The sequence below is a fragment of the Coregonus lavaretus genome (assembly GCF_964263955.1).
Source record: "Coregonus lavaretus genome assembly, chromosome: 1".
NCBI classification, from domain to species: domain Eukaryota; kingdom Metazoa; phylum Chordata; class Actinopteri; order Salmoniformes; family Salmonidae; genus Coregonus; species Coregonus lavaretus.
The window spans coordinates 84,748,941-84,776,536 of record NC_139988.1 but is presented as its reverse complement, the minus strand read 5'-3'; the positions used below and the strand labels follow the sequence as shown (position 1 = coordinate 84,776,536).

The following is a 27,596-nucleotide window of genomic DNA, read 5'->3' as shown; positions in this document are numbered from 1 at the left end:
TCCCGGTCGCGGCCGGCTGCGACAGAGCCTGGATTCGAACCAGGATCTCTAGTGGCACAGTTATCACTGCTAGTGCCTTAGACCACTGCGCCACTCAGGAGTATAGTAGAACAGTAGTACAGTAGAACATTAGTACAGTAGAATAGTAGTACAGTACAACAGTAGTATAGTAGAACAGTAGAACAGTAGAATAGTAGTACAGTACAACAGTAGTATAGTAGAACAGTAGAACAGTAGAATAGTAGTACAGTACAACAGTAGAACAGTAGAACAGTAGAACAGTAGTACAGTACAACAGTAGTATAGTAGAACAGTAGAACAGTAGAACAGTAGTATAGTAGAACCATAGTACAGTAGAACAGTAGTACAGTAGAATAGTAGTACAGTACAACAGTAGTATAGTAGAACAGTAGAACAGTAGAATAGTAGTACAGTACAACAGTAGTATAGTAGAACAGTAGAACAGTAGAACAGTAGTATAGTAGAACAGTAGAACAGTAGAACAGTAGTACAGTACAACAGTAGTATAGTAGAACAGTAGAACAGTAGAACAGTAGTATAGTAGAACCATAGTACAGTAGAACAGTAGTACAGTAGTATAGTAGAACAGTAGTACAGTAGAACAGTAGTACAGTAGTATAGTAGAACCATAGTACAGTAGTATAGTAGAACCATAGTACAGTAGTATAGTAGAACAGTAGTATAGTAAAACAGTAGGACAGTAGAACAGTAGAACAGTAGTACAATGGAACAGTAGTACAGTAGTATAGTAGAACCATAGTACAGTAGTATAGTAGAACAGTAGTATAGTAAAACAGTAGGACAGTAGAACAGTAGAACAGTAGTACAGTAGAACAGTAGTACAGTAGTATAGTAGAACCATAGTACAGTAGTACATTAGTATAGTAGAACAGTAGAACCATAGTACAGTAGTATAGTAGAACAGTAGTATAGTAAAACAGTAGGACAGTAGAACAGTAGAACAGTAGTACAGTAGAACAGTAGTACAGTAGTATAGTAGAACCATAGTACAATAGTATAGTAGAACAGTAGTATAGTAAAACAGTAGGACAGTAGAACAGTAGAACAGTAGTACAGTAGAACAGTAGTATAGTAGAACCATAGTACAGTAGAACATTAGTATAGTAGAACGGTAGTACAGTAGAACATTAGTACAGTAGAATAGTAGTACAGTACAACAGTAGTATAGTAGAACAGTAGAACAGTAGAACAGTAGTATAGTAGAACCATAGTACAGTAGAACAGTAGTACAGTAGTATAGTAGAACAGTAGTACAGTAGAACAGTAGTACAGTAGTATAGTAGAACCATAGTACAGTAGTATAGTAGAACAGTAGTATAGTAAAACAGTAGAACAGTAGAACAGTAGAACAGTAGTACAGTAGAACAGTAGTACAGTAGTATAGTAGAACCATAGTACAGTAGTATAGTAGAACAGTAGTATAGTAAAACAGTAGGACAGTAGAACAGTAGAACAGTAGTACAGTAGAACAGTAGTACAGTAGTATAGTAGAACCATAGTACAGTAGTATAGTAGAACAGTAGTATAGTAAAACAGTAGTACAGGAGTATAGTAGAACAGTAGAACATTAGTACAGTAGAACAGTATAACAATAGTATAGTATAACAGCAGTACAGTAGAACATTAGTACAGTAGTATAGTAGAACAGTAGTACAGTATTACAGTAGAATAGTAGTATAGTAGAACAGTAGTACAGTAGAACAGTAGTACAATTGGCACTAAAATAGATCAGGCTCGTAATATGGTATTACACAGCACTTAAACGAGACTGTAGTACTCAGTCGGTGTCCTTGAGTAGAATTCTTTAGATCTAGCTGCTAGATATGTTACACATGAAAAAGGATACTGTTAAAGAGGGACAATGGAGGAGAACGTCTTTGAAGCTATGAAGCACTGCTGCTTTGTGTTAGGGTTTAGCATTCTCACTCCCTCACTCCTCACAAATATGATGACCTGTGTGTTTTACCAGCCTAACAACAGGGGAAAAGGAATGAAAACTACAAATGAGGTGTATCCATCATCCTTCCTGTATTCTAAAGGGCAGGGAAACAGATTTTGTTCCTTTCCGTCTGGCGTAGCTAGTCGGTTATTATTTGCTGTTGAGACAGAACAGTGCGCTGTAGTGTAGGGTGATAATGTAATGTGATTCCTGGTCTGTGGAGACTAGAGGGATAGCGGCATGATTAAGCTGTGAGATCGCTTCCATGGGTTCTATAGACTTGATCAGGAAACCATCGCTAGAAACACAATAACACCGTTGAGATTCTTTGCCACAGCGTTTTCTGTCTGTTCTGTTATCTGAGCCAGACTGCCAGAGTACAACTCACTCTCCAGAAGAAGTGTGAATATAAAAGGTGACACTGATGAAAGCTGCTGTCTTCCCATACTCCTCTTTTTATGTGTGGACAGAAAGACAGAGAGCCGCTAGGTTTTATTAACAAGCCGAAGTGCTGTACCAAGGACGTTTCTTTATACATTCTGTGAGCAGGAGGAAGCCAGAGGAAGATGTGTAATTTGTATACCTGAACTAGCCTGGCCTCATCTTGGACTTTGTGAGGCGACATGCTCTATTGAATGCTTTACAATGCAGCTCAGACTTAATGATGAATAGTTGAGCAGCCGGCAGCATCATGCTGTGGGATGTTTTTCATCGGCAGGGACTGGGAAACTGGTCAGAATTGAAGGAATAATGGATGGCGCTAAGTACAGGGAAATTCTTGAGGGAAACCTGTTTCAGTCTTCCAGAGATTTGAGACTGGGACGGAGGTTCACCTTCCAGCAGGACAATGACCCTAAGCATACTGCTAAAGCAACACTTTAGTGGTTTAAGGGGAAACATTTAAATGTCTTGGAATGGCCTAGTCAAAGCCCAGACCTCAATCCAATTGAGAATCTGTGATATGACTTAAAGATTGCTGTACACCAGCGGAACCCATCCAACTTGAAGGAGCTGGAGCAGTTTTGCCTTGAAGAATGGGCAAAAAAAATCCCAGTGGCTAGATGTGCCAAGCTTATAGAGACATACCACAAGAGACTTGCAGCTGTAATTTCTGCAAAAGGTGGCTCTACAAAGTATTGACTTTGGGGGGGGGGGGTGAATAGTTATGCACGCTCTTCTGTTTTTTTGTCTTATTTCTTGTTTGTTTCACAAGAAAAAATATTTTGCATCTTCAAAGTGGTAGGCATGTTGTGTAAATCAAATGATACAAACTATTTTAATTCCAGGTTGTAAGGCAACAAAATAGGAAAAATGCCAAGGGGGGTGAATACTTTCGCAAGCCACTGTAGATCAGACTCTGAATATCCATTTGAGCATGGATAAGTTATTAATTAGGCTTTGGATGGTGAATCAATACACCTAGTCACTACAAAGATACAGACATCCTTCCTAACTCAGTTGTTGGAGAGGAAGGAAACTGCTCAGGGATTACACCAGGAGGCCAATGGTGATTTTAAAACAGTTACAGAGTTTATTGGTTGTGAAATGAGAAAACTGTGGATGGATCAACAACATTGTAGTTATTCCACAATGCTAACCTAAATGACAGAGTGAAAAGAAGGAAGGCTGTACAGAATACATCTATTCCAACAAGGCACTTAAGTACTACTGGCAAAAATGTGGCAAAGAATTTAACTTTTTGTCCTGAATACAAAGCGTAATGTTTGGGGCATATCCAACACAACACCAGCTGTAATCGCCTCCAAAGGTGTTTCTACAAAGTATTGACTCAGGGGTGTGAATACTTACGTAAATTAGATATTTCTGTATGCCATTTTGGTTTAGTGCTATGCCTAAGTGCTAATGGGAGACTCTCTAGGCCAGGCTGACAGTTGTAAATGCCGCCAGTCCTTCAGTGGAAGTTGAAGGATGAGCAGGGAAAAATGGCTTGCCAGGTCCAGCAGCAGTGACAGTGATGGCGCTAGCTACTTCACTAATTCACAATCATGTTGAAATCAGTAAAACACTCTGAAGCGACAGCATGTTAATGGAGGGTATCTGTTTACAAACTCCTGCCTACACAGACATGCTTCTCATTCTGAGCATCTAACTGTGAGGAGTGGTCCTCTGTAGCTCAGCTGGTAGAGCACGGCGCTTGTAACGCCAAGGTAGTGGGGTCGAACCCCTGGACCACCCATATACAAAAAAAAAATGTATGCACGCATGACTGTAAGTCGCTTTGGATAAAAGCGTCTGCTAAATGGCATATTATTATTATTATTATTATTGAGTATCTTTATTATTGTAGTAGTTTTCATTCTGACAACTGGAAGCATCTACATGTGAGGGGTATATTTTCATTATTTTAGTAGTAGTAGCAGTAGTAGTAGTAGTAGTAGTAGTAGTAGCATTATCAATAATAGTAGCAGCAGTAGTAGCAGTAGCAGTAGTAGTAGTAGTAGCATTATCAATAGTAGTAGCAGCAGTAGTAGTAGTAGCAGTATGAGCAGTAGTAGTAGTAGCAGTAATACTAGTATCAGTAGCAGTAGCAGCACTATGAGAAGCAGTAGAAGTAGCCGTAGTAGTAGTAGCAGTGTGAGCAGCAGTAGCAGTAGTAGTAGTATTAGTAGTAGTGGTAGTACTTGTAGTAGTAGTAGTAGCAGCAGTAGCAGCAATAGTAGTAGTAGCAGTAGCAGCAGTAGTAGCAGTAGTAGTAGTAGTAGCAGTAGAAGAAGTAGTAATAGTAGCAGTAGCAGCAGTAGTATCAGTATCAGTAGTAGTAGCAGTAATAGTAGTAGCAGTATTAGTAGTAGCAGTAGCAGTAGTGGCAATAGTACCAATAGTACCAGTAGTAGTAGTAGCAGTAGCAGTAGCGTGGCCTATCTCAAGGCCATCAGACTGTTAAATAGCCATCACTAGCCAGCTACCACCTGGTTACTCAACCCTGCACCTTAGAGGCTGCTGCCCTATGTACATAGACATGGAATCACTGGTCACGTTAATAATGGAACACTAGTCACTTTAATAATGTTTACAAACTGTTTTACTCATTTCATATGTATATACTGTATTCTACTGTGTTTTAGTCAATGCCACTCCAACGTTGCTCGTCCCAATATTTCTATATTTCTTAATTCCATTATTTTACTTTTAGATTTGTGTGTATTGTTGTGAATTGTTAGATACGACTGCACTGTTGAAGCTAAGAGCACAAGCATTTCAAGCATCTGCTAAATATGTGTATGTGACCAATAAAATATGATTTCATTTCATTTTAGCAGTAGTAGTAGTAGTAGTAGTAGTAGTAGTAGTAGTAGTAGTAGCGGTAGTAGCAGTAGCAGGAGTAGCAGTATTAGTAGAATAAGTAGTATAGTAGTAGTAGTAGTAGTAGTAGCAGTAGTAGTAGTAGTAGTAGTAGCAGGAGTAGCAGTAGCAGTATTAGTAGAATAAGTAGTAGTAGTAGTAGTAACAATAGTAGTAGTAGTAGTAGTAGCAGTAGTGGCAGTAGCAGTAGTTGTTGTAGTAGCAGTAGTAGTATTAGTAGCACTAGAAGTAGTAGTAGCAGTACTTTGTAGTAGTAGCAGTAGTAGGAGTAATAGTAGCAGTAGCGGCAGTAGCAGTAGTTGTTGTAGTAGCAGTAGTAGTATTAGTAGCACTAGTAGTAGTAGTAGCAGTAACGTTAGTAGTAGTATTAATAGTAGTAGTAGTAGTAGTAACATTAGTAGTAGTAGTAGCAGTAACAGTAGTAGCAGTAGTTGTAGTAGCAGTAGTAGTAGCAGTAACAGCAGTAGAAGTAGTAGTAACAGTAGTAGTAACAGTAGTAGTAGTAGTAGTAGTAGAAGCAGCAGTAACAGTAGTAGTAGTAGTAGCAGCAGTAGAAGCAGTAACAGTACTAGCAGTAGTTGTAGTAGCAGTAGTAGTAACAGTAGTAGTAGTAGCAGTAGTTGTAACAGTAGCAGTAGTAGTAGTAGTAGTTGTAGTAGTAGTAGCAGTAGCAGTAGAAGTAGCATTATATCAGTAGTAGGTTTTTACAGTAAAAAGAGCTGTTGATTAAGACACTTATCTTACTAATTCCATTGGTGTGTTTCTCTCTGTCTTATCCAGGATATGAATGACTACTCTCCAGTGTTCAGCCAGGTGGTGTACAGGGGCATGGTAGCTCCCAACGCAGTCAAGGGGACCGTGGTCGCCACGGTACAGGCAGAGGACCTAGACCCTCCTGTGAGTAGACAACAATGTGACAGCTCTGTGCTCTGTGCTTGACTATAACTTTACAACATGGCTGCCCGGTTTCTGCTCCCGTGGCGACGCGGGTGAGAAAGCGATTTAGAGGAGAAAATAAAAGGTTACTGTGCTTGTTCATTGTAGTTGTGTTTGCATGACTTGTTTCTATTTAATAAGCATGGTCCACAGAGGATGGTGTCCCATTGTTGGAATGCTTAATGATTTAGAAACACTATAAGGTCAAAAGTATGTGGAAACCCTTTCAAATTAGTGGATTTGGCTATTTCAGCCACACCTGTTGCTGACAGGTGTATAAAATCGAGCACACAGCCATGCAATCTCCATAGACAAACATTGGCAGTAGAATGGCCCGTACTGAAGAGCTCAGTGACTTTCAACGTGGCACCGCCATAGGATGCCACCTTTCCAAAAAGTCAGTTTGTCTAATTTCTGACTTGCGAGAGCTGCCCCTTTCAACTGTAAGCTATGTTATTGTGAAGTGGAAACGTCTAGGAGAAACAACGGCTCAGCCGCAAAATGGTAGGCCACACAAGCTCACAGAACGGGACCGCCGAATGCTGAAGCGCATAGCAGCACAATAACTGTTAGTCGGGAGCATAATTAAATGGGTTTCCATAGCCGAGCAGCCGCACACAAGCCTAAGATAACCATGCGCAATGCCAAGCGTCGGCTGGAGTGGTGTAAAGCTCGCCGCCATTGGACTCTGGAGCAGTGGAAACATTCTCTGGAGTGATGAATCACGCTTCACCATCTGGCAGTCCGAAGTACAAATCTGGGTTTGGCGGATGCCAGGAGAACGCTTCCTGCCTGAATACATAGTGCCAACTGTAAAGTTTAGTGGAGGAGGAATAATGGTCTAGGGCTGTTTTTCATGGTTCAGGCTAGACCCCTTAGTTCCAGTGAAGGGAAATCTTAACGCTACAGCATACAATGAAATTCTAGATGATTCTGTGCTTCCAACTTTGTGGCAACAGTTTGGGGAAGGCCCTTTCCTGTTTCAGCATGATAATGCCCCCGTGCACAAAGCGAGGTCCATACAGAAATGGTTTGTCGAGATCGGTGTGGAAGAACTTGACTGGCTTGCACAGAGCCCTAACCTCAACCCCATCGAACACCTTTGGGATTAATTGGAACACCGACTGCGAGCCAGGCCTAATCGCCCAACATCAGTACCCGACCTCACTAATGCTCTTGTGGCTGAATGGAAGCAAGTCCCCGCAGCAATGTTCCAATATCTAGTGGAAAGCCTTCCCAGAAGAGTGGAGGCTGTTATAGCAGCAAAGGGGAGACTAACTCCATATTAATGCCCATGATTTTGGAATAAGATGTTCGACGAGCAGGTGTCCACATACCTTTGACCATGAACTTGTTCTCAACTGGCTTACCTGGTTAAATAAAGGTGAAATAAAAATAAAATAAAATAAATGTAGTGTACATCGGTAGGAGTTGGAGTTGTTGTAATGTGTTTTGGTTGTGTTATGCTATTATTTCCGATGGAGGCTATGTCTCATTATTTTGGGCTTTCATTTATTTATAATGTTTTGTGTTGGTCGATTTGTTCATTCCTACATAAGTTATAGGTTATCTATGAGAGAGGTTGATATCACTACATGTTCTTACATTTTATAGCCATGGGTGGACCTGCAGGCAGAAAGCAATCTGCCTTCTGCATATCATATAGGAGCATATTCCAGATGCTTACTGTGTTGTGGGATTTCATTGGCCTGTGGCCTGAAGAAATAATGCCAGTGTTACCAAGCCGACGTCTCAAGGCGTGGAGAATCATCCGTGCCTCAGCAACAAGCTCCTGAATATACAATGATATTAACTGCTTGATTTCACAAATTCACCCATCACATTGGTAGATGACTTACGGTCTCTCAGAGCAAATAACGCACAGAGCAAATGTTATTAATGAATGATAACAGTCAATTGATATGCAGTGGTAATAGTCTAAGGCATTTCACAAACACATAGATAATATTACATATTTACACACATGTAGCTAGTGCATAGTGGTACAATATGACATCAGCAGTGCTTACTGTATAAAGACAGTTTACCCTTTAACTTACCCGTCCTGTCATAGGTAAAGTTATTCTAAAGCGTTGTTAAAGGTCACAGCAGTCGATAGATTAGAGGAGAGAATGAAAGAAGAGCAGGAAACAGGACAGAAAAGGAAAAGGGAGCAGAGGAAAAGAAGAGTAGAGAGCACCAGCGGAGGTCCAGGCTTGCCCTGCTGGAGACCACCCCTGCCTGGCAGGCTTGGCAGGCCGAACTGAGCCCCTGTGATATCTTTCTGCATGAGTGGGAGGCCTTGGCTGGGCTGGGACTGGGGCTGCCAGCGCCCCACACCACATCACTCCTCTCCCTCAGTAGTATGTAAAGCAGTTCTGAGATGACAGGAAAGGCAGGTTCTTAAGCTGAGCTGCGAGATGAATCACTGAAAGAGACGGGGAGGGAGAGGGAGACGCCACAGAGCCTTCCTGGCACCTTGCCTGACTGGAGCCTCAAAGCGGGCTAGCCCCCCAGAGTCACACACACACAGGTCACTCCTGGTCATAAATTCAGGCGAGGAGACAGAGCAGAGAATCTCCCTCTTGTTTTCACTCTCTCTTTCGGCTACTTCCCTCCCTCTCTTCTTCCCCGCTCTCTCCATCCTCTCTCGCTCTTTCTCTACCTCTCTCACTCTCTCGCTCGCTCTCTTTCTTTCTTTCTTTCTTTCTTTCTTTCTTTCTTTCTTTCTTTCTTTCTTTCTTTCTTTCTTTCTTTCTTTCTTTCTTTCTTTCTTTCTTTCTTTCTTTCTTTCTTTCTTTCTTTCTTTCTTTCTTTCTTTCTTTCTTTCTTTCTTTCTTTCCATCCAAGTTTGTTGACAGATAAGCTGTGGATGGTGGGGGTCTGTGAAAATGCTGGTCCACACTGCAGATGTTATGTCACTGTGCCACTGTTCCCTCCCCTGTCCTCAGCATCTCAGAGACAATGGTCTGTCTTTAATATCAGCTTTTGTAGCATAATCTATCCTATGTCCAAGTTGGTCTTCAAAGACATAATACTTTTTTAAACTCAAGTCAATGCTGGATGTGACTCAAGTCAAGTCTCTTTGGGTCTGTTCTGTTGTTTTATCTAACATCTCACAGGTGAATTCATTGCACTGTGCAAGCTGTTCAATGTCTTCTTCCAACTGTTCAGTATTCATGCAGGGAGGGAAGGTTTGGTGTCACAATAGAGAATATCAGTTGTTAATGAGAGGAAGGTAATCACACTCTGTTGGGCTTCTGGTATCAGGAGTTCAATTACTCCTCTCATTTCCCATCTTGTCTAATAATGTTTTATATGCGATTCGCAATTAACACGATCCTATGAACAAGCTACACAATAAGCATTCATTATACTGCTATTATTAAACACCCCACCCTAGAGAGAACCCCTCCCCCTTTAATCAATCTGATAAGCAGAGTAGTTGCTTTGTCACTAAATGTTATGATCTCACACTGTGAAAGTTGAGGAAGCTAAACAAAAATTTGCTGTTGAAAGTGTAGCTTTCTCTCTATTAAAATAAGGGAAGGCACTGCAAGCCTGCTCATGACTGGCTATTGACTGGGAAGACTAATCTCCTATTCGTTAGAAGGCTGAAACATAGATGGAGAGCTTGGTCTTGTCTTTCCTGCCAGCTAAGCTACTGGGCACACGCAGGGCTGCTCTCAGCATCTCAAGACGCTAGGAAGAAGGGTTATTTTAGTCCTCTGTCAAACACTCACTTTTTCTTAAATTATTAGTTTACTGTGATGTTTGCTTGAAAATCAACTTGGAGACATTTTTTAAGAGAGCGAGAGAGAGAGATTATGATTTAGCATTGCCTATATAGCGCCCTACTTTTGAATAATTTATTGGGCAGATTTCACACATTTGTTGTGGCATTTATGCTGTTAGTAAATGGATTTGTTTGACACTTCGCTGCCACCAGGGGTGGTTCGCTCCCCCTGGAGGCTCTCTCCTTCCGCCTCACTTCACCGGCCGAAATGATATAGACACCCAACCGAGTCGCCACCTCCTCCTGCCTCTCTGTCTGCCTCCCTGCCTGCAAAGGCAACATGAGTTCACAAACAGGTCTTAGAATACGTAAAATACCTTGCGGTCCCACTTAGAGCCTTGGGTAGACAGCCCTTATGCATTTGGTTGTGATCGTCCTGTCATTGCAGATGAATGAATAGGAGGTGTGTGTTTTCCTGTTCACAGGGCACCCCTGCCAGCCATGTGCATTACAGAATGGACCTGGATGAGAACCCTTACAGTGGCAGCATCTTTGACGTGGACGAAGTCACAGGCAGCGTCATCACACGAGTCAACCTCAATGAAGAGCCCAATCTAGTGTTTAGTGTGAGTACATACACATCTACAATTTTTTTTTTTTGGGGGGGGGTTCTAAGAACATAACTGAGTGGAGCAATTGAGTGACACCCCATGTTCCACTTTCTTCATGTATTCATCAAATTTATTTTATTTCCCCTCTTCAGCTGGTTATTGTTGCCTATGACGACGGGGAGCCAATGAAAGTCAACAAGACCCTGGTGGTTATCACTGTCCTGCAACCGTCCATCATACCAGTTTTCACCCAGGAGGAATACAGGTACACTACATGGACAGGACTGTCATGTAGACTATTATTTGATGTACAGTCGTGGTCAAAAGTTTTGAGAATGACACAAGGATTGGTCTTCACAAAGTTAGCTGCTTCAGTGTTTTTAGATATTTTTGTCAGATGTTACTATGGTATACTGAAGTATAATTACAAGCATTCCATAAGTGTCAAAGGCTTTTATTGACAATTACATTAAGTTTATGCAAATAATCAATATTTGCAGTGTTGACCCTTCTTTTTCAAGACCTCTGCAATCCGCCCTGGCATGCTGTCAATTAATTTCCGGGCCACATCCTGACTGATGGCAGCCCATTCTTGCATAATCAATGCTTAGAGTTTGTCAGAATTTGTGGGGTTTTGTTTGTCCACCCGCCTCTTGAGGATTGACCACAAGTTCTCAATGGGATTAAGGTCTTGGGAGTTTCCCCAAAATGTCGATGTTTTGTTCCCCGAGCCACTTAGTTATCACTTTTGCTCCATCATGCTGGAAAAGGCATTGTTCGTCACCAAACTGTTCTTGGATGGTTGGGAGAAGTTGCTCTTGGAGGATGTATTGGTACCATTCTTTATTCATGGCTGTGTTCTTAGGCAAAATTGTGAGTGAGCCCACTCCCTTGGCTGAGAAGCAACCCCACACATGAATGGTCTCAGGATGCTTTACTGTTGGCATGACACAGGACTGATGGTAGCGCTCACCTTGTCTTCTCTGGACGAGCTTTTTTTCCGGATGCCCCAAACAATCGGAAAGGGGATTCATCAGAGAAAATTACTTTACCCCAGTCCTCAGCAGTCCAATCCCTGTACCTTTTGCAGAATATCAGTCTGTCCCTGATGTTTTTCCTGGAGAGAAGTGGCTTCCTCGCTGCCCTTCTTGACACCAGGCCATCCTCCAAAAGTCTTCGCCTCACTGTGCGTGCAGATGCACTCACACCTGCCTGCTGCCATTCCTGAGCAAGCTCTGCATTGGTGGTGCCCCGATCCCGCAGCTGAATCAACTTTAGGAGACGGTCATGGCGCTTGCTGGACTTTCTTGGGCGCCCTGAAGCCTTCTTCACAACAATTGAACCTCTCTCCTTGAAGTTCTTGATGATCCGATAAATGGTTGATTTAGGTGCAATCTTACTAGCAGCAATATCCTTGCCCTTTTTGTGCAAAGCAATGATGACGGCACGTGTTTCCTTGCAGGTAACCATGGTTAACAGAGGAAGAACAATGATTTCAAGCACCACCCTCCTTTTAAAGCTTACAGTCTGTTATTCTAACTCAATCAGCATGACAGAGTGATATCCAGCCTTGTCCTCGTCAACACTCTCACCTGTGTTAACAAGATAATCACTGACATGATGTCAGCTGGTCCTTTTGTGGCAGGGCTGAAATGCAGTGGAAATGTTTTTGGGGGATTAAGTTCATTTTCATGGCAAAGAGGGACTTTGCAATTAATTGCAATTCATCTGATCACTCTTTATAATATTCTGGAGTATATGCAAATTGCCATCATAAAAACTGACGTAGCAGACTTTGTGAAAATTAATATTTGTGTCATTCTCAAAACGTTTGACCACGACTGTAGATTATTATTTGATCAAAGTTGAGCCGCGGACACTGGTCGACATGTCACACGATGTAGCCTATGACAGTGCTCTGTGCTTTTATGAGGTCATATGGTCAGAGCACAGGTTTTGCTATTTTATGAGGTTATATGGTCAGAGCACAGGTTTACCTCTTTTATGAGGTCATATGGTCAGAGCACAGGTTTTCCTCTTTTATGAGGTCATATGGTCAGAGCACAGGTTTTCCTGTTTTATAAGGTCATATGGTCAGAGCACAGGTTTTCCTCTTTTATGAGGTCATATGGTCAGAGCACAAGTATTCATTTTTTATGAGATCATGGTCAGAGCACAGTTTTTCCTCTTTTATGAGGTCATATGGTCAGAGCACAGGTTTTCCTGTTTTATGATATGTTGGTCAGAGCACAGGCTTTCCTCTTTTATGAGGTCATATAGTCAGCACACAGGTTTTCCTATTTTATGAGGTCATATGGTCAGAGCACAGGTATTCCTCTTTTATGAGATCATGGTCAGAGCACAGGTTTTCCTCTTTTTTGAGGTCATATGGTTAGAGCATTGGTTTTCCAATTTTTTAGGTCATATGGTCAGAGCACAGGTTTTCCTGTTTTATGAGATCATGGTCAGAGCACAGGCTTTCCTCTTTTATGAGGTCATATGGTCAGAACACAGGTTTTCCTATTTTATGAGGTCATATAGTCAGAGCACAGGTTTTCCTGTTTTATGAGGTCATATGGTCAGAGCACAGGCTTCCTCTTTTATGAGTTAATGTGGTCAGAGCACAGGTTTTTCTCTTCTCTGCTTAGAGGCTGTATAGATCTCCAGCTTTTTAGGTTACAATGTACAGTTGTAAAATACTGACAAAACATTGTTAAGTACTCTTCGTTTAATGCCCCTTTGTGGAGATGTTAAGGTATTTAAGAGAATGCTAAACTGTGGATATATTTTCTGAAGGGGTTAGAGGCGATATGGAAACTGTCAGTTAAGCTTTTATTGCTAGTGTTTAATGAATATTTATAATAGCTCACAGCTAGAGTGTGTAGTGCAGCAAATGTACTGTACCACCACACGCTTTTGTTTTCTCAAAGGGTAGAGTGCACTTGCTCTGCATGAATTATAGCGCTTTTATTGAATTAAGTATTGTACATATATGACTGTAAGGGGCTAATACATTCAGCTCCCCTGGCATTGACTCTAGATGGATCAGCATGCTGGAGCTATGGCTTACTAAATTGCTATTATTGATTTCCATAATGAAAATTTAAAAAAGTTAGCGAGAGGTGATGATGAGGTGCAGGTGCACTGGAGGTGATTAGGGTGCGTTGGGTTTCCATTCCGGTGTTGCCGAGGTGGTGCGCTCAGACCAGTGGCTCAGTAGACCGGCGAATCAGAGCGCCAGAGGGGAACAACGGGAGGATACGTGACAGATAGCCCTGCATTTTTATTATTATCAGCTTCATGTCTATTTTAATATCGAGGAATATTTCACATTCTCTGGTCATAGGAACAACATGAATTTGTGCAAGAGGCAGGTGCGGTGCAACTCGTGTTTTGCCATCAGGTGGAAGATCTGTCCCCTCTCTCTGGTCAGTCTCACCGGAGGAAAGGAAGGAGAGAGTAGAGACCGTGAGAGACGGACCCTCTGCTGCTCTCTCTCTCCCTCCGCTGAGTATACTGCCGTGTTCAAAACTGGGAACTCGGAAATCTTCGACTTCCCCCTTCAGTGCGTTCAAGACAACTGGGAACTCGAAAAAAACTAGATCCGACTGGGAAAAAATATTTTTGAACAGTCATCAACTCGGAATTCCAAATCGGTCATCGAAGTCGGAATTCAAAATCGGAAACTCTGGCATTTTTCTAGAGCTCCGACTTTCCGACCTGAAGATCACGGACGTCATGATTTGACTTTTTTTTTTGTTCCCAGTTGTCTTCAAAGCACCATGACCATCAGATGCAGATACCTAGTAAAATAAAAAAGCAAATTATTTGCAAATCATTTCAATTTATGTTCAGCTGTGCCTTGCAAGTGCTACACCGACTGATCTATTTTGTTATCAAAGTTTTTAAATATAATATGGTCTGAGAAGTACAATATTGGCAGGCCAGGCATATAGCCATAATACTCTGATAATGTATTAGGTCTACTACACAAACCTCATTCCTACATAACTGTTTTATTACGTTAATGTTACATTTTTTGAAAGTCATGTTTAAAAAAATATCTGAGTGGTAGATCTCGGCTTGCTTTTTGAATGCGAAAGTGAACTTGACTCAGAAAAGGTTGGTAACCACTGTACTATAAAGAACCATTAAAAAAAGTTATATATAGCACCAAAAAAGCGTTCCGCTATGGTTACAACCCTTTCGGGGGTTATATAGGACCTTTATAGAGAATGGTTCTCGAAATAACCTTTCTCAATCTCAAAGGTTATTTGTAGAACCATATAGGTTTTTTTGATTCTAGTTTAATAGCGATATTATGTTGTTACATTTCCATAGGTTTTATTATTGTGTTAATTAACAAGTTGAATCAGGTGTTCTAGCTCTAGAACAACTTGGGGTTCCTGAGGAGAAAATTGAGAACCACTGCAATTACACAAGGCCACACATGAGTCTTTTATAACACACCATCACAGGCCTTTGTCATTCATTGTATCTAATAGCATAACACAACATATTAGATTAACTTGAATGACACTCTCACTCACGGTTGCACAAAAAGAGCTGTGCGTAAACCACACCCCGAAATATTCTAATGAGCCGCCGCCCCTATATTTTAATTATCACAAAAAGAGAACCATCACCCTTCCAAAAGAACCTTGAGGAACCCTAATTTTATTGTGTGTCCGAAAGCCATTTGAGCAACAATGATTTTTACCCCACCACATAGACTAATTTTCAATACCGAATATCAAGTGTGTTTGATACCCATGAAGTCCATTTAAAGTTTTCAACATCTCAATATGCTTTATATACAGTTGAAGTCGTAAGTTTACATACACCTTAGCCAAATACATTTAAACTCTGTTTTTCACAATTCCTGACATTTAATCCTAGTAAAAATTCTCTGTTTTAGATCAGTTAGGATCACCACTTTATTTTAAGAATGTGAAATGTCAGAATAATAGTAGAGAGAATGATTTCTTTCAGCTTTTATTTCTTTCATCACATTCCCAGTGGGTCAGAAGTTTACATTCACTCAATTAGTATTTGGTAGCATTGCCTTTAAATTGTTTAACTTGGGTCAAACATTTCGGGTAGCCTTCCACAAGCTTCCCACAATACGTTGGGTGAATTTTGGCCCATTCCTCCTGACAGAGCTGGTGTAAATGAGTCGGTTTGTAGGCCTCCTTGCTCGCACACGCTTTTTCAGTTCTGCCCTCACATTTTCTATAGGATTGAGGTCAGGGCTTTTTGATGGCCACTCCAATACCTTGACTTTGTTGTCCTTAAGCCATTTTGCCACAACTTTGGAAGTATGCTTGAGGTCATTGTCCATTTGGAAGACCCATTTGCGACCAAGCTTTAACTTCCGGACTAATGTCTTGAGATATTGCTTCAATATATCCACATAATTTTCCTTCCTCATGATGCCACCTATTTTGTGAAGTGCACCAGTCCCTCCTGCAGCAAAGCACCCCCATAGCATGATGCTGCCACCCCCGTGCTTCACGGTTGGGATGGTGTTCTTCGGCTTGCAAGCAACCCCCTTTTTCCTCCAAACATAACGAGGGTCATTATGGCCAAACAGTTCTATATTTTTGTTTCATCAGACAAGAGGACATTTCTCCAAAAAGTACGATCTTTGTCCCCATGTGCAGTTGCAAACCGTAGTCTGGGTTTTTTATGGCGGTTTTGGAGCAGTGGCTTCTTCCTTGCTCTGCGGCCTTTCAGGTTATGTCGATACAGGACTCGTTTTACTGTAGATACCTTTGTACCTGTTTCCTCCATCATCTTCACAAGGCCCTTTGCTATTGTTCTGGGATTGATTTGCACTTTTCGCACCAAAGTACGTTCATCTCTAGGAGACAGAAAGCATCTCCTTCCTGAGCGGTATGACGGCTGCGTGGTCCCATGGTGTTTATACTTGCATACTATTGTTTGTACAGATGAACGTGGTACCTTCAGGCGTTTGTTAATTGCTCCCAAGGATGATCCAGACTTGTGGTGGAGGTCTACAATTATTTTTTTGAGGTCTTGACTGATTTCTTTTGATTTTCCTATGATGTCAAGCAAAGAGGCACTGAGTTTGAAGATAGGCTTTGAAATACATCCACAGGTACACCTCCAATTTACTCAAATTATGTCAATTAGCCTATCAGAAGCTTCTAAAGCCATGACATAATTTTCTGGAATTTCCCAAGCTGTTTAAAGGCACAGTCAACTTAGTGTATGTAAACTTCTGACCCACTGGAATTGTGATACAGTGAATTATAAGTGAAATAATCTGTCTGTAAACAATTGTTGGAAAAATTACTTGTGTCATGCACAAAGTAAGATGTCCTAACCGGGGCAGAAAGCTTAAATTCGTGTTAATCTAACTGCACTGTCCAATTTATAGTAGCTATTACAGTGAAAAAATGCCATGCTATTGTTTGAGGAGAGTGAACAACAACAAAAAACCTATCACCACTACTGGTTTGATACATTCACCTCTGAAGGTAAATAATGTACTTACATTCAGTAATCATGCTCTGATTTGTCATCCTAAGGATCCCAGAGATAAAATGTAGCATAGTTTTGTTTGATAAAAATCAATTTTTATATTCAAATGTAGGAACTGGGTTCTACAGTTTGAACCCCTGCTGTCTCTGGCTCCACACCCACCCCGCCCAGCCATCTAGATGTGTGAAAGTTAGTGTATAAGCTAATGATCCATCATGTATGACATTCCTGGGAGTGTGTAAACTTACATTTTGTATTACCATATCATTTTTGTATGTTCTCTATAGTTATGACTTGAAAATGTATCAATTGACCAATTCGACAAGATCCTCCCGTGTAGTTCTGGGCTGATTCCTCACCGTTCTCATGATCATTGCAACTCCACGAGGTGAGATCTTGCATGGAGCCCCAGACAGAGGGAGATTGACAGTTATTTTGTGTTTCTTCCATTTGCGAATAATCGCACCAACTGTTGTCACATTCTCACCAAGCTGCTTGGCGATGGTTTTGTAGCCCATTCCAGCCTTGTGTAGGTCTACAATCTTGTCCCTGAAATCCTTGGAGAGCTCTTTGGTCTTGGCCATGGTGGAGAGTTTGTAATCTGATTGATTGATTGCTTCTGTGGACAGGTGTCTTTTATACAGGTAACAAACTGAGATTAGGAGCACTCCCTTTAAGAGTGTGCTCCTAATCTCATTTTGTTACCTGTATAAAAGACACCTGGGAGCCAGACATCTTTCTGATTGAGAGGGGGTCAAATACTTATTTCCCTCATTAAAATGCAAATCAATTCATAACATGTGTTTTTCTGGATTTTGTTGTTGTTATTCTGTCTCTCACTGTTCAAATAAACCTACCATTAAAATTATAGACCGATCATTTCTTTGTCAGTGGGCAAACGTACAAAATCAGCAGGGGATCAAATACTTTTTTCCCTCACTGTAGGCTACGTGTGCCTTTTTTAAATTGATGTAGTTCTGTTCTTGAGCTGTTCTTCTCTATTAATGTTCTGTATTATGTCATGTTTCATGTTTTGTGTGGACCCCAGGAAGAGTAGCTGCTAATGGTGATCCTAATAAAATACCACATACTGTACTAGTCAACTTACAGTCCACAGGATAATGCCTCCCTCCTTCCCTCCATCCCTCCCTACTCCGTCTGAGGGCCTCTCAGGCACCAATAACCAATTTAACTCAGTATCAGTGGATTCAGGTCCCAGTGCTATGCCAATCAATAATTCACTGTCCTGTCACACCATTTCAACCAATCTATGTGTTGCAGCCATTTGGATGTAATATTCAGCATTTTATCAACTGTTCAGTTTAGAACGCGGCATATGATGTAGCCTAATGTATAATGGCGTTACAATGTAAGAGTCTGGCGTCCTTGAGCTGGGTTGAAAGGTTATTGGATCACCTGATTGGATGATAGAGACATTTGTCTTATATCTGAAGCTCAGTCTTTAAACTTCTAAGACAAGAACATTTGGAATCTGTCAAGATTTTAATAAGTGTATGAGGTGGGTTGATTCAGAACATCAATGACCATGAATTTGCATAGGGCTGACGAAGAGCTTGATATTATAGAGGAGATTTATTTAGTGTGTGTAATGTGATGTGAGGTTGGCTGTTAGAAGCTCTGTCTGGCAAGTGGCGCCAGTGGATTCCCCCTCCGAGTGGAACTAACTGTGAAGATGGCCACCCAAACCTGCCGTCTGTGCGTTTTCCTTCCACGCCGCTTATCTCATAAAAACACTTAATGAAGCCGGAGTGAGTTTCACTAAATCAACCACCAGCGGAACCACTTCTGAGTTTGTCATTTTGACGATCACAGCAATCACTGTCTATTTTCTGCTTACCTCCGTGGATGTGTGAATTAGCTTTTTTCATCTGCCCCTCCTGAGTAAGACTAGTGCATGAATTAACATGAGGGAAAACGTATCATCCAAGGCAAGATGGGCTTTTACACTGTCTCTGTGAAGTAAGCAGCCCTGTAAGCAATTGAAAGCGGAAAAACCCTGCATTCGATTGTTTATTCGTCATTACACAGTACATACACACAAGGATGACTTAACGAACGTGCAACGTTGTGTCACAGCCTGCCTGCTAAGCAGTGGTCATGCTAAAGGCAATCGCCATGCTCTGTCCTTGACGTACAGGTTAGTGGAGCAGTGGCGGGGAAAAGGCAGGGGGTGTAACTAGCTGTGTGTTTCCCAGGCAGGGCAGGAAGGACGGGTTGTACCGGCCTAACAGCCGTGGGATTAGTCTCTCTGTGGGGAAATAATGGGCAAGGCCAAATGAAATGAGCCCACCCCTCACACATGGAACACACACACACATTGTAGAACATTTCCTATTATTTTTACAGTAAATTACTGGCAGCACAGAAGCCATTGTAATAAAATTACAGCAATTGCTAACAGTGAATAGTAATGATATATTACAGCATACCAATTAATATTTGTAATGGTATATCACTTGCACTTCTAAAGGCCTAAACAAAGGCTTCCAAACTGTCTTTGACTACAGGGCAAAACAGACCACAAGGACATGGACTACAGGGCAAAACAGACCACAAGGACATGGACTACAGGGCAAAACAGACCACAAGGACATGGCTAAACACTCAACCATTAAAGAGTTGAGACTTGCTGCCACTCTGATTTGTCCCCGATACACATAAAATTGTTATGGTACTACTGCCACATTTCAGTTAAATTGGTAGAGCACTCACTATCAGGTGCTACAAATAAAGTGTCTTAAAAGGCACGCCTCAAAAGATGTTAATGAGCCAGAGATTATTTTGCCACCCACAACATTTTGCCACAATGCACCATAATTCAATGTGTGCTGCTGTAAAAAGACAGCAAAACAGGTAATACAGTACTTTACTGTAAAAATAAAAAATAAAAAAAACATCCAATAATTTTACAGCAGTGTAGTGGAATGCCCTTAATGCATTGCTTGCTCTTTACAGTAGCTAACTGTAAATGTTTATCTGTAAATTTACAGTGGCACACCGCTTTGAAGTGACTCCTGAAGTATTTTGAGTTAGTTGATACTCTGTTTTGCATGGCTGCGTCTAACTGGATTAAAAGTGTAACACCCTTAAATAAGAGTGTTTAGAGTCGTAGAGCGGCGTGGCCTCGCAGCCACCAGACGCCAGCCTATCTTATTATAAGGAGTGTTTATGCTACAGACAGGGGTTGTGTTACACTGCTGTGTGTAGTGGTGCGGTGCCTTGTATAAATGTCATCTGCCATGGGTGTATGCGTTCCTAATGGTCAGGTCCAATTAACAACCTGGCAGAGTCCTGCTGTTTAGTCCAGCCTCTTCTCCTCCTCCTCCTGCACCCTCCCTCTCTCCACCCACCCTCCCTCTCTCCACCCACCCTCCCTCCCTCTCTCCACCCACCCTCCCTCTCTTCACCCACCCTCTCTCCCTCTCTCCACCCACCCACCCTCCCTCTCTCCACCCACCCTCCCTCCCTCTCTCCACCCACCCTCTCTCCCTCTCTCCACCCATCCACCCTCCCTCTCTCCACCCACCCACCCTCCCTCTCTCCACCCACCCACCCTCCCTCTCTCCACCCACCCACTCTCCCTCTCTCCACCCACCCTCCCTCTCTCCACCCTCTCTCTCTCTCTCCCTCTCTCCACCCACCCTCCCTCCCTCTCTTCACCCACCCTCCCTCCCTCTCTCCACACATCCATCCACCCTCCCTCTCTCCACCCATCCACCCTCCCTCTCTCCACCCACCCACCCTCCCTCTCTCCACCCACCCACTCTCCCTCTCTCCACCCACCCTCCCTCTCTCCACCCTCTCTCTCTCTCTCTCTCCACCCTCCCTCCCTACTGTATCTCTCCTCCACCCTCTGTCTGTCTCTCTCCTTCGGAGGACAGCACCTGCAGTATTAGCATGCAGCTATTGGCAGTCACCATGCAACGCTACCAGCACAGAGGTCAGGCAAACAAACACAATATTAGCACAACATTATTAATTAATTAATTATTAATTATTATTTATGTTATTAACATGTCCTAATGCTAGCAGCTCAGTTAGCCACCGTGCACTGTCAAACAGATGTGGTGTGATGGGCGACGGCCTTGTTAATGAATGTAATTAAGTGTGTTGAAAGCGAGGTGAGATGACACTTCACACAACGTATAGGTGTACTTGCCTCTTTAAAGCCACCAGTTGTTCCATATTTAATGTGACTGCCATCTGGTACATGTGCGTTGTTGACTAAATAGTCTGATGTTTTTTAGTGGATCTATTTAATAATCCTACACCCGTCTGCCCTCCATACTCAAATCACTTTTCTTTTGACTGACTGCTTTTATGACTTTTTTGAAGTTTATTACGACGTCTACTCAGCTATAAAATTGTTTGCATCTTCTAACAAACACATGACTCACAGATGCTCTAAATTACTAACAATGATATAAATGTGCAGTCGTAAAAAGTGGCAAAACTAGTGTTCTAAAAATATCACTAGCTACTAACGACCAAGGTTACCTTCGCTACTGCATCACAGAGTGCTATAGGCAAAGTTGTGTGTTGATCGCACTGAAATAAATGGTTTTATTTATAGCTAGTGTTAGTAGCCTAGTATCATAGAGGCAATGACACTGAAACAAACATGAAAACCTCACAACAACAGACATCTCGATTAACAATGTGATTCAATACACGTCATTGAGAAGTCACCTGTGTGCATTGCAAACATTGATGGCATATCAGTGAGATTATTGGATCATTACTGGGCTCATTAATATGTGTGTGTGTGAGAGAGAGTGTGAGCGCACGTGTGCAGGTGTCTGTGTGTGTGTGTGTGTGTGTGTGTGTGTGTGTGTGTGTGTGTGTGCTCGTGTGTGTGTGTGGACGTGTTTAACTATACTTGTGGGGTCCAGAAGTCCCCAGGAATAAACGAACAAACATTTGATCAACTGGGGACATTTTGTTAGTCCCCACAAGGTCAAATGCTATTTCTAGGGGGAATAGGGTTAAGGTTAGTATTAGTGTTAAGGTTAGAATTAACCTAGAATTAACCCGAGTGGCGCAGTGGTCTAAGGCACTGCATCGCAGTGCTAGCTGTGCCGCTAGAGATCCTGGTTCGAATCCAGGCTCTGTCGTAGCCAGCCGCGACCGGGAGACCCATGGGGCGGCGCACAAGTCGTCCAGGGTAGGGGAGGGAATGGCCGGCAGGGATGTAGCTCAGTTGGTAGAGCATGGCGTTTGCAACGCCAGGGTTGTGGGTTCGATTCCCACGGGGGGCCAGTATGAAAAAATAAATTTAAAAAATGTAATAATGTATGCACTCACTAACTGTAAGGGTAAGAGTACGGGTTAGGTTTAGGGTTGGGGAAAATGGGATTGAATTTTGTGTCCCTACAAGGTTAGTTGTACAAGACTGTGTGTGTGTGTTTCCTGTGTCTTTAGTTGGATAGATGGATAAACAGCTTTTCTGTATAGCCCTGAGAGAATAAGAAAATCGTTGTTGTTGATGAAACCTCTCAATGGAAACCCATTACTTTTATCCCACAATGTCTTAATTAAACAGCCCTTATCTGCTCCCTTACAACAAGGGCCCATCGTTTAAATATTTATTGTGCTTTTAAATTATTTATCACCTGTATCGGCTTATCTTATTTTAAAACTCTCCTGAGCATGGTTGGAAAATTTGAAACTGCGCTATGGGTAAATCATGCAAATGTCTTTTGGATGAAACGGCCTCAGGGTTTAATGTGCTAGCTACCAGTCTTGATATTAAGGGCTAGACAGCTAGCTAGCATCAAAGGAGGATGTTTAGAAACCATAAATGTGTTATTTTATGTTTTACGACTGAAGAGTAGATTTAAAGGCAACTTTAAAGGATACTTCAGGGTTTCCTTAATGCTCTTCTCTTTTGCTTCCCATTTTCTCATTAGCCATTTTGACCCCACATACTCATAGTATTATTGTATATCCCAAGTGTTGAACAGAAAGCTGCTCAAATAGTTAGTAACTGAAGTGATCATGCTAACTGTTATTAATGTACTACTGTATTTTCATTACGCTGTTTGTACACCGTATATTTATTTATAGACTGGATTCGTAGCTCACTCTAATATATCTACTGCTGTACATATCATTCTTAGTATATATCGTGTAAATTCTCCCTGTGTAGATATGTATAGATTGCATTTTGATACTGCTACAGTGCTATTTGGGTTGTTAGTTGGATTCGTACCGCCGTTGTGAATTTCTTCCGTTTTGTTATTATAATATTTTTTTTTACATTTTAGCTGTTTGATATTTGACTGCATTGTTAGGAGCTAGTAACCAATACACTTTGATTTGATTTGAACAGGTTTTTAATTTGCAACACACACATCCGTTATCCATTATGCATGTTTTATATTTATGTATTCTATCTGAATAGGAAGGAATGGGTTTGTTTTGAACGGCTAAAGATAAGTTCACAGGTCTGAGAGTTGACCTTTACCTCTTGTTTGCAAAAGGACAGCCACAGTATGCCAACTGGTTTCTAACTGCACCGATCCTAATCTCTTTGAAAAGGTCAGTGTCTAATACTCAACCTAGCAAAACAGTTGCTCACCAAAAAAAATCTTAAGGCTCTTTGTCGACTAGGCCCAGTCTGAAAATAGCCAAATAGCCAACATGGATGCTTTTTAGTTTCACTTGGCATTGTTGAGAGTACAAAACTTTCTGAGTTAGCTTTTCCTGTTGTGTGCAGTGAAAGATCCATAGTGTCTAGTGGTTGAGTCAGCTGTTTTCTGGGAGGGTTGATGCTGTGTATAATGCATATCAGACCGCATGCTTTCCTCAGATCTTACATGGTCTGCTAGAGGGCCCAGCATGGCTAACGTGCATTTGTCTCTCACACCAACACAGAACAGAAACAGGTTCCATGATTTTACACAAACACATAACTCGGATCGAAGTCAATTTGTTTTCCTGCCACTTATAGTAAGTACAACGCTGTATAGTGTTGATTTAAAACAGGATCTCAGCACATTGTTGGCATTGGCTTTGCGATTATTACAGACTGCCCAATTAATTTGTATTCAAGTGGATTAATATGGTTATCCTGAATAACAAGTGACATGCTTTATTCAAGACCTGGATTAAATGTGGCTCTATTCATTCATTGAATATTTTCTGTGGGTTTTGACAATTTTTCAGTGTTGCAGACGTGATTCCATCCCTCGCATTATCTTCCCAGTACACTTCAGAAGATCAAATGATGTGATATAATACGAAGATCAAATTAAGATATGTGAATTGGTTTTCATCATGAAGTTAAGTTGTCATCTTAAAAAAAATATATATATATTTGCCTCAGTTTGTTGCATTTTTATAACAGTCAGTCCCTGTGACATCATGTAAGAACCAAAGGTAGCCACTCATCCACATGCATTTTGAATTGATACTGTACATGTGATGCAGATTTTTTTATTCACTATTGCACATTCCCTAGACTGACTACCAACACTCTGAGGAAAAAAAAACTGAAAACACAAACATTCCATTACAATTCCTCAAGAAATATATATACTGTAAATTGAGGCTTAGCTACATTTCCTACACTTATTACGAAGTGCCACAGCCTGCACTCCATGCTCCAGATTCTAGGTACACCACGGCGATACAGAGAGCGTACAGGGGAACGGGGTTAGCTGTGATACAGGCATTGCTCTGTGGACCTCATTAATCTCTCACACTTAACCGTCTGCTGTCTGCTTATGTGGAGCGGCCATTACAGCCGTGTCAGAGCCAGGGGAATGGATGAGCATCCTCTGTGTTATCCGTGCAAACAGCAGCGCTCGCCACTCACTTGGCAGCTAGGAGGGGCTGATTGGGAAATGTCAGGGGGGATTACAGGGGTAAAATGAGCTACTGAGAGCCCGCTTGGGGTTTGTGTTATGCATGGTGTGTGTCGTTTAAATGTGACTCGTCTCGCACACTGCCACCCTAGGAATCCAATTGCCTCATAACGGGAGGAGAAAAGGCATTACAGCTCAACTCTCTGTAATATCCTCCTTCCTTCAGAGAGAGGCTGGTGCTGTGGGGATGATATCCTCCCTTCAGACAGAGGCTGGTGCTGTGGGGATGATACCCTTCCTTCAGAGAGAGGCTGGTGCTGTGGGGATGATATCCTTCCTTCAGAGAGAGGCTGGTGCTGTGGGGATGATATCCTCCCTTCAGACAGAGGCTGGTGCTGTGGGGATGATATCCTCCCTTCAGAGAGAGGCTGGTACTGTGGGGATGATACCCTTCCTTCAGAGAGAGGCTGGTGCTGTGGGGATGATATCCTTCCTTCAGAGAGAGGCTGGTGCTGTGGGGATGATATCCTCCCTTCAGACAGAGGCTGGTGCTGTGGGGATGATATCCTCCCTTCAGAGAGAGGCTGGTGCTGTGGGGATGATACCCTTCCTTCAGAGAGAGGCTGGTGCTGTGGGGATGATATCCTTCCTTCAGACAGAGGCTGGTGATGTGGGGATGATACCCTTCCTTCAGAGAGAGGCTGGTGCTGTGGGGATGATATCCTCCCTTCAGACAGAGGATGGTGCTGTGGGGATGATACCCTTCCTTCAGAGAGAGGCTGGTGCTGTGGGGATGATATCCTTCCTTCAGAGAGAGGCTGGTGCTGTGGGATGATACCCTCCCGTTAGAGAGAGGCTGGTGCTGTGGGGATGATATCCTTCCTTCAGAGAGAGGCTGGTGCTGTGGGGATGATATCCTCCCTTCAGAGAGAGGCTGGTGCTGTGGGATGATATCCTCCATTCAGAGAGAGGCTGGTGCTGTGGGGATGATATCCTCCCTTCAGAGAGAGGATGGTGCTGTGGGGATGATATCCTTCCTTCAGAGAGACGCTGGTGCTGTGGGGATGATATCCTTCCTTCAGAGAGAGGCTGGTGCTGTGGGGATGATACCCTTCCTTCAGAGAGAGGCTGGTGCTGTGGGGATGATATCCTCCCTTCAGAGAGAGGCTGGTGCTGTGGGGATGATACCCTCCCTTCAGAGAGAGGCTGGTGCTGTGGGGATGATACCCTTCCTTCAGAGAGAGGCTGGTGCTGTGGGGATGATATCCTTCTTCCTTCAGAGAGAGGCTGGTGCTGTGGGATGATATCCTTCTTTCAGAGAGAGGCTGGTGCTGTGGGATGATATCCTCCCTTCAGAGAGAGGCTGGTGCTGTGGGGATGATATCCTCCTTCCTTCAGAGAGAGGCTGGTGCTGTGTGGATGATATCCTCCTTCCTTCAGAAAGAAGCTGGTGCTGTGGGATGATATCCTCCATTCAGAGAGAGGCTGGTGCTGTGGGGATGATATCCTTCCTTCAGAAAGAAGCTGGTGCTGTGGGGATGATATCCTTCCTTCAGAAAGAAGCTGGTGCTGTGGGGATGATATCCTTCCTTCAGAAAGAAGCTGGTGCTGTGGGGATGATATCCTTCCTTCAGAAAGAAGCTGGTGCTGTGGGGATGATATCCTCCCGTCAGAGAGAGGCTGGTACAGTTGGGATGATATCCTTCCTTCAGAGAGAGGCTGTGGGCAATGTTCCCTAAAATGTTTTGGGGCACTGAGCAAATGCATGGTGTTGTGAGCGGAAACTTGAACGTTGTGAGAATTTTGTGCAACTTCCGGCGCGTTTACAGTTAACACTGAGGCTGTACCCTTACAGTTTTAGACAGTAGCCAATAGGTTATTGTGGCTATTTGAGCATAATGTAGGCCTACCAACAAAACCAATGGAGTGAATCCCATAACATTTTCACAATGAAATAACTTTTGATTTCTATGATATAGCCTACAGTAGCCTATATGTGGTGTTCAATGCAGGCCTAAATTGAATGAGACTTTTAAAAAAGTTTTTACATTTTGAAGGGCTTGATATTAATTAATTATTGTTTACTTATGGTCTGTAACACCATGGGCCAAATAGGTGACTGTGAATTGCATTGTATTGTGTTCTATGATGCAAGAAACCACTTTACAAAATAAAATGAATTATTATTACAATACAGAGAATTAAACAATATAGGCTACCCATCTGCTTATTAGCTTATTTGCATATTCAAGACTGTCTCAAAATACAACACTGGCTTTTGAAAGACAGCTTGAAATGTAGCCTACACGTTTTGTTCTCTTGTAGGAATCAGCAACTCCCCATTGCTGACCTATACTCTTCTATGGCTGGGCTAATAACTCGCTAACTAGCAAAGAATATCAACAAATGTGCACATGCGCGGCTCTGATCTAAACTGATCTGAAAAGCGCATTCACTCGAGGGTGACCGCTCGTGGGCTACACCCGCCAATAGAATTCTACTCTATTGCGCTCTGGCTCTGCCTACATCAAAATCACAGACTCAATCTTGCAAAGTTAGATTTGTTTTGGGTTGTTGCATTGAAAGGGGCTGATATAATGTTGATTCGATCACAGAGAAAACGTTGATCTCTATAGTGCAAACTAATGTCGCGAACTCAGTGAAATTCAATC

At 42.3% G+C, this 27,596-nt stretch overlaps 1 protein-coding gene across 1 annotated transcript in view; it reads left to right on the top strand.

The window, feature by feature from the left end:
* Positions 1-27,596, top strand: part of LOC311136550 (protocadherin-15-like) — a gene marked incomplete at both ends in the record, with an annotated part of 186,647 nt that overhangs the window by 129,379 nt on the left and 29,672 nt on the right. Inside the window, 3 exon segments of the mRNA XM_084170724.1 lie at positions 6,086-6,202; positions 10,463-10,603; positions 10,741-10,853. Of these exon segments, the coding sequence (XP_084026850.1) occupies positions 6,086-6,202; positions 10,463-10,603; positions 10,741-10,853 (371 nt within the window).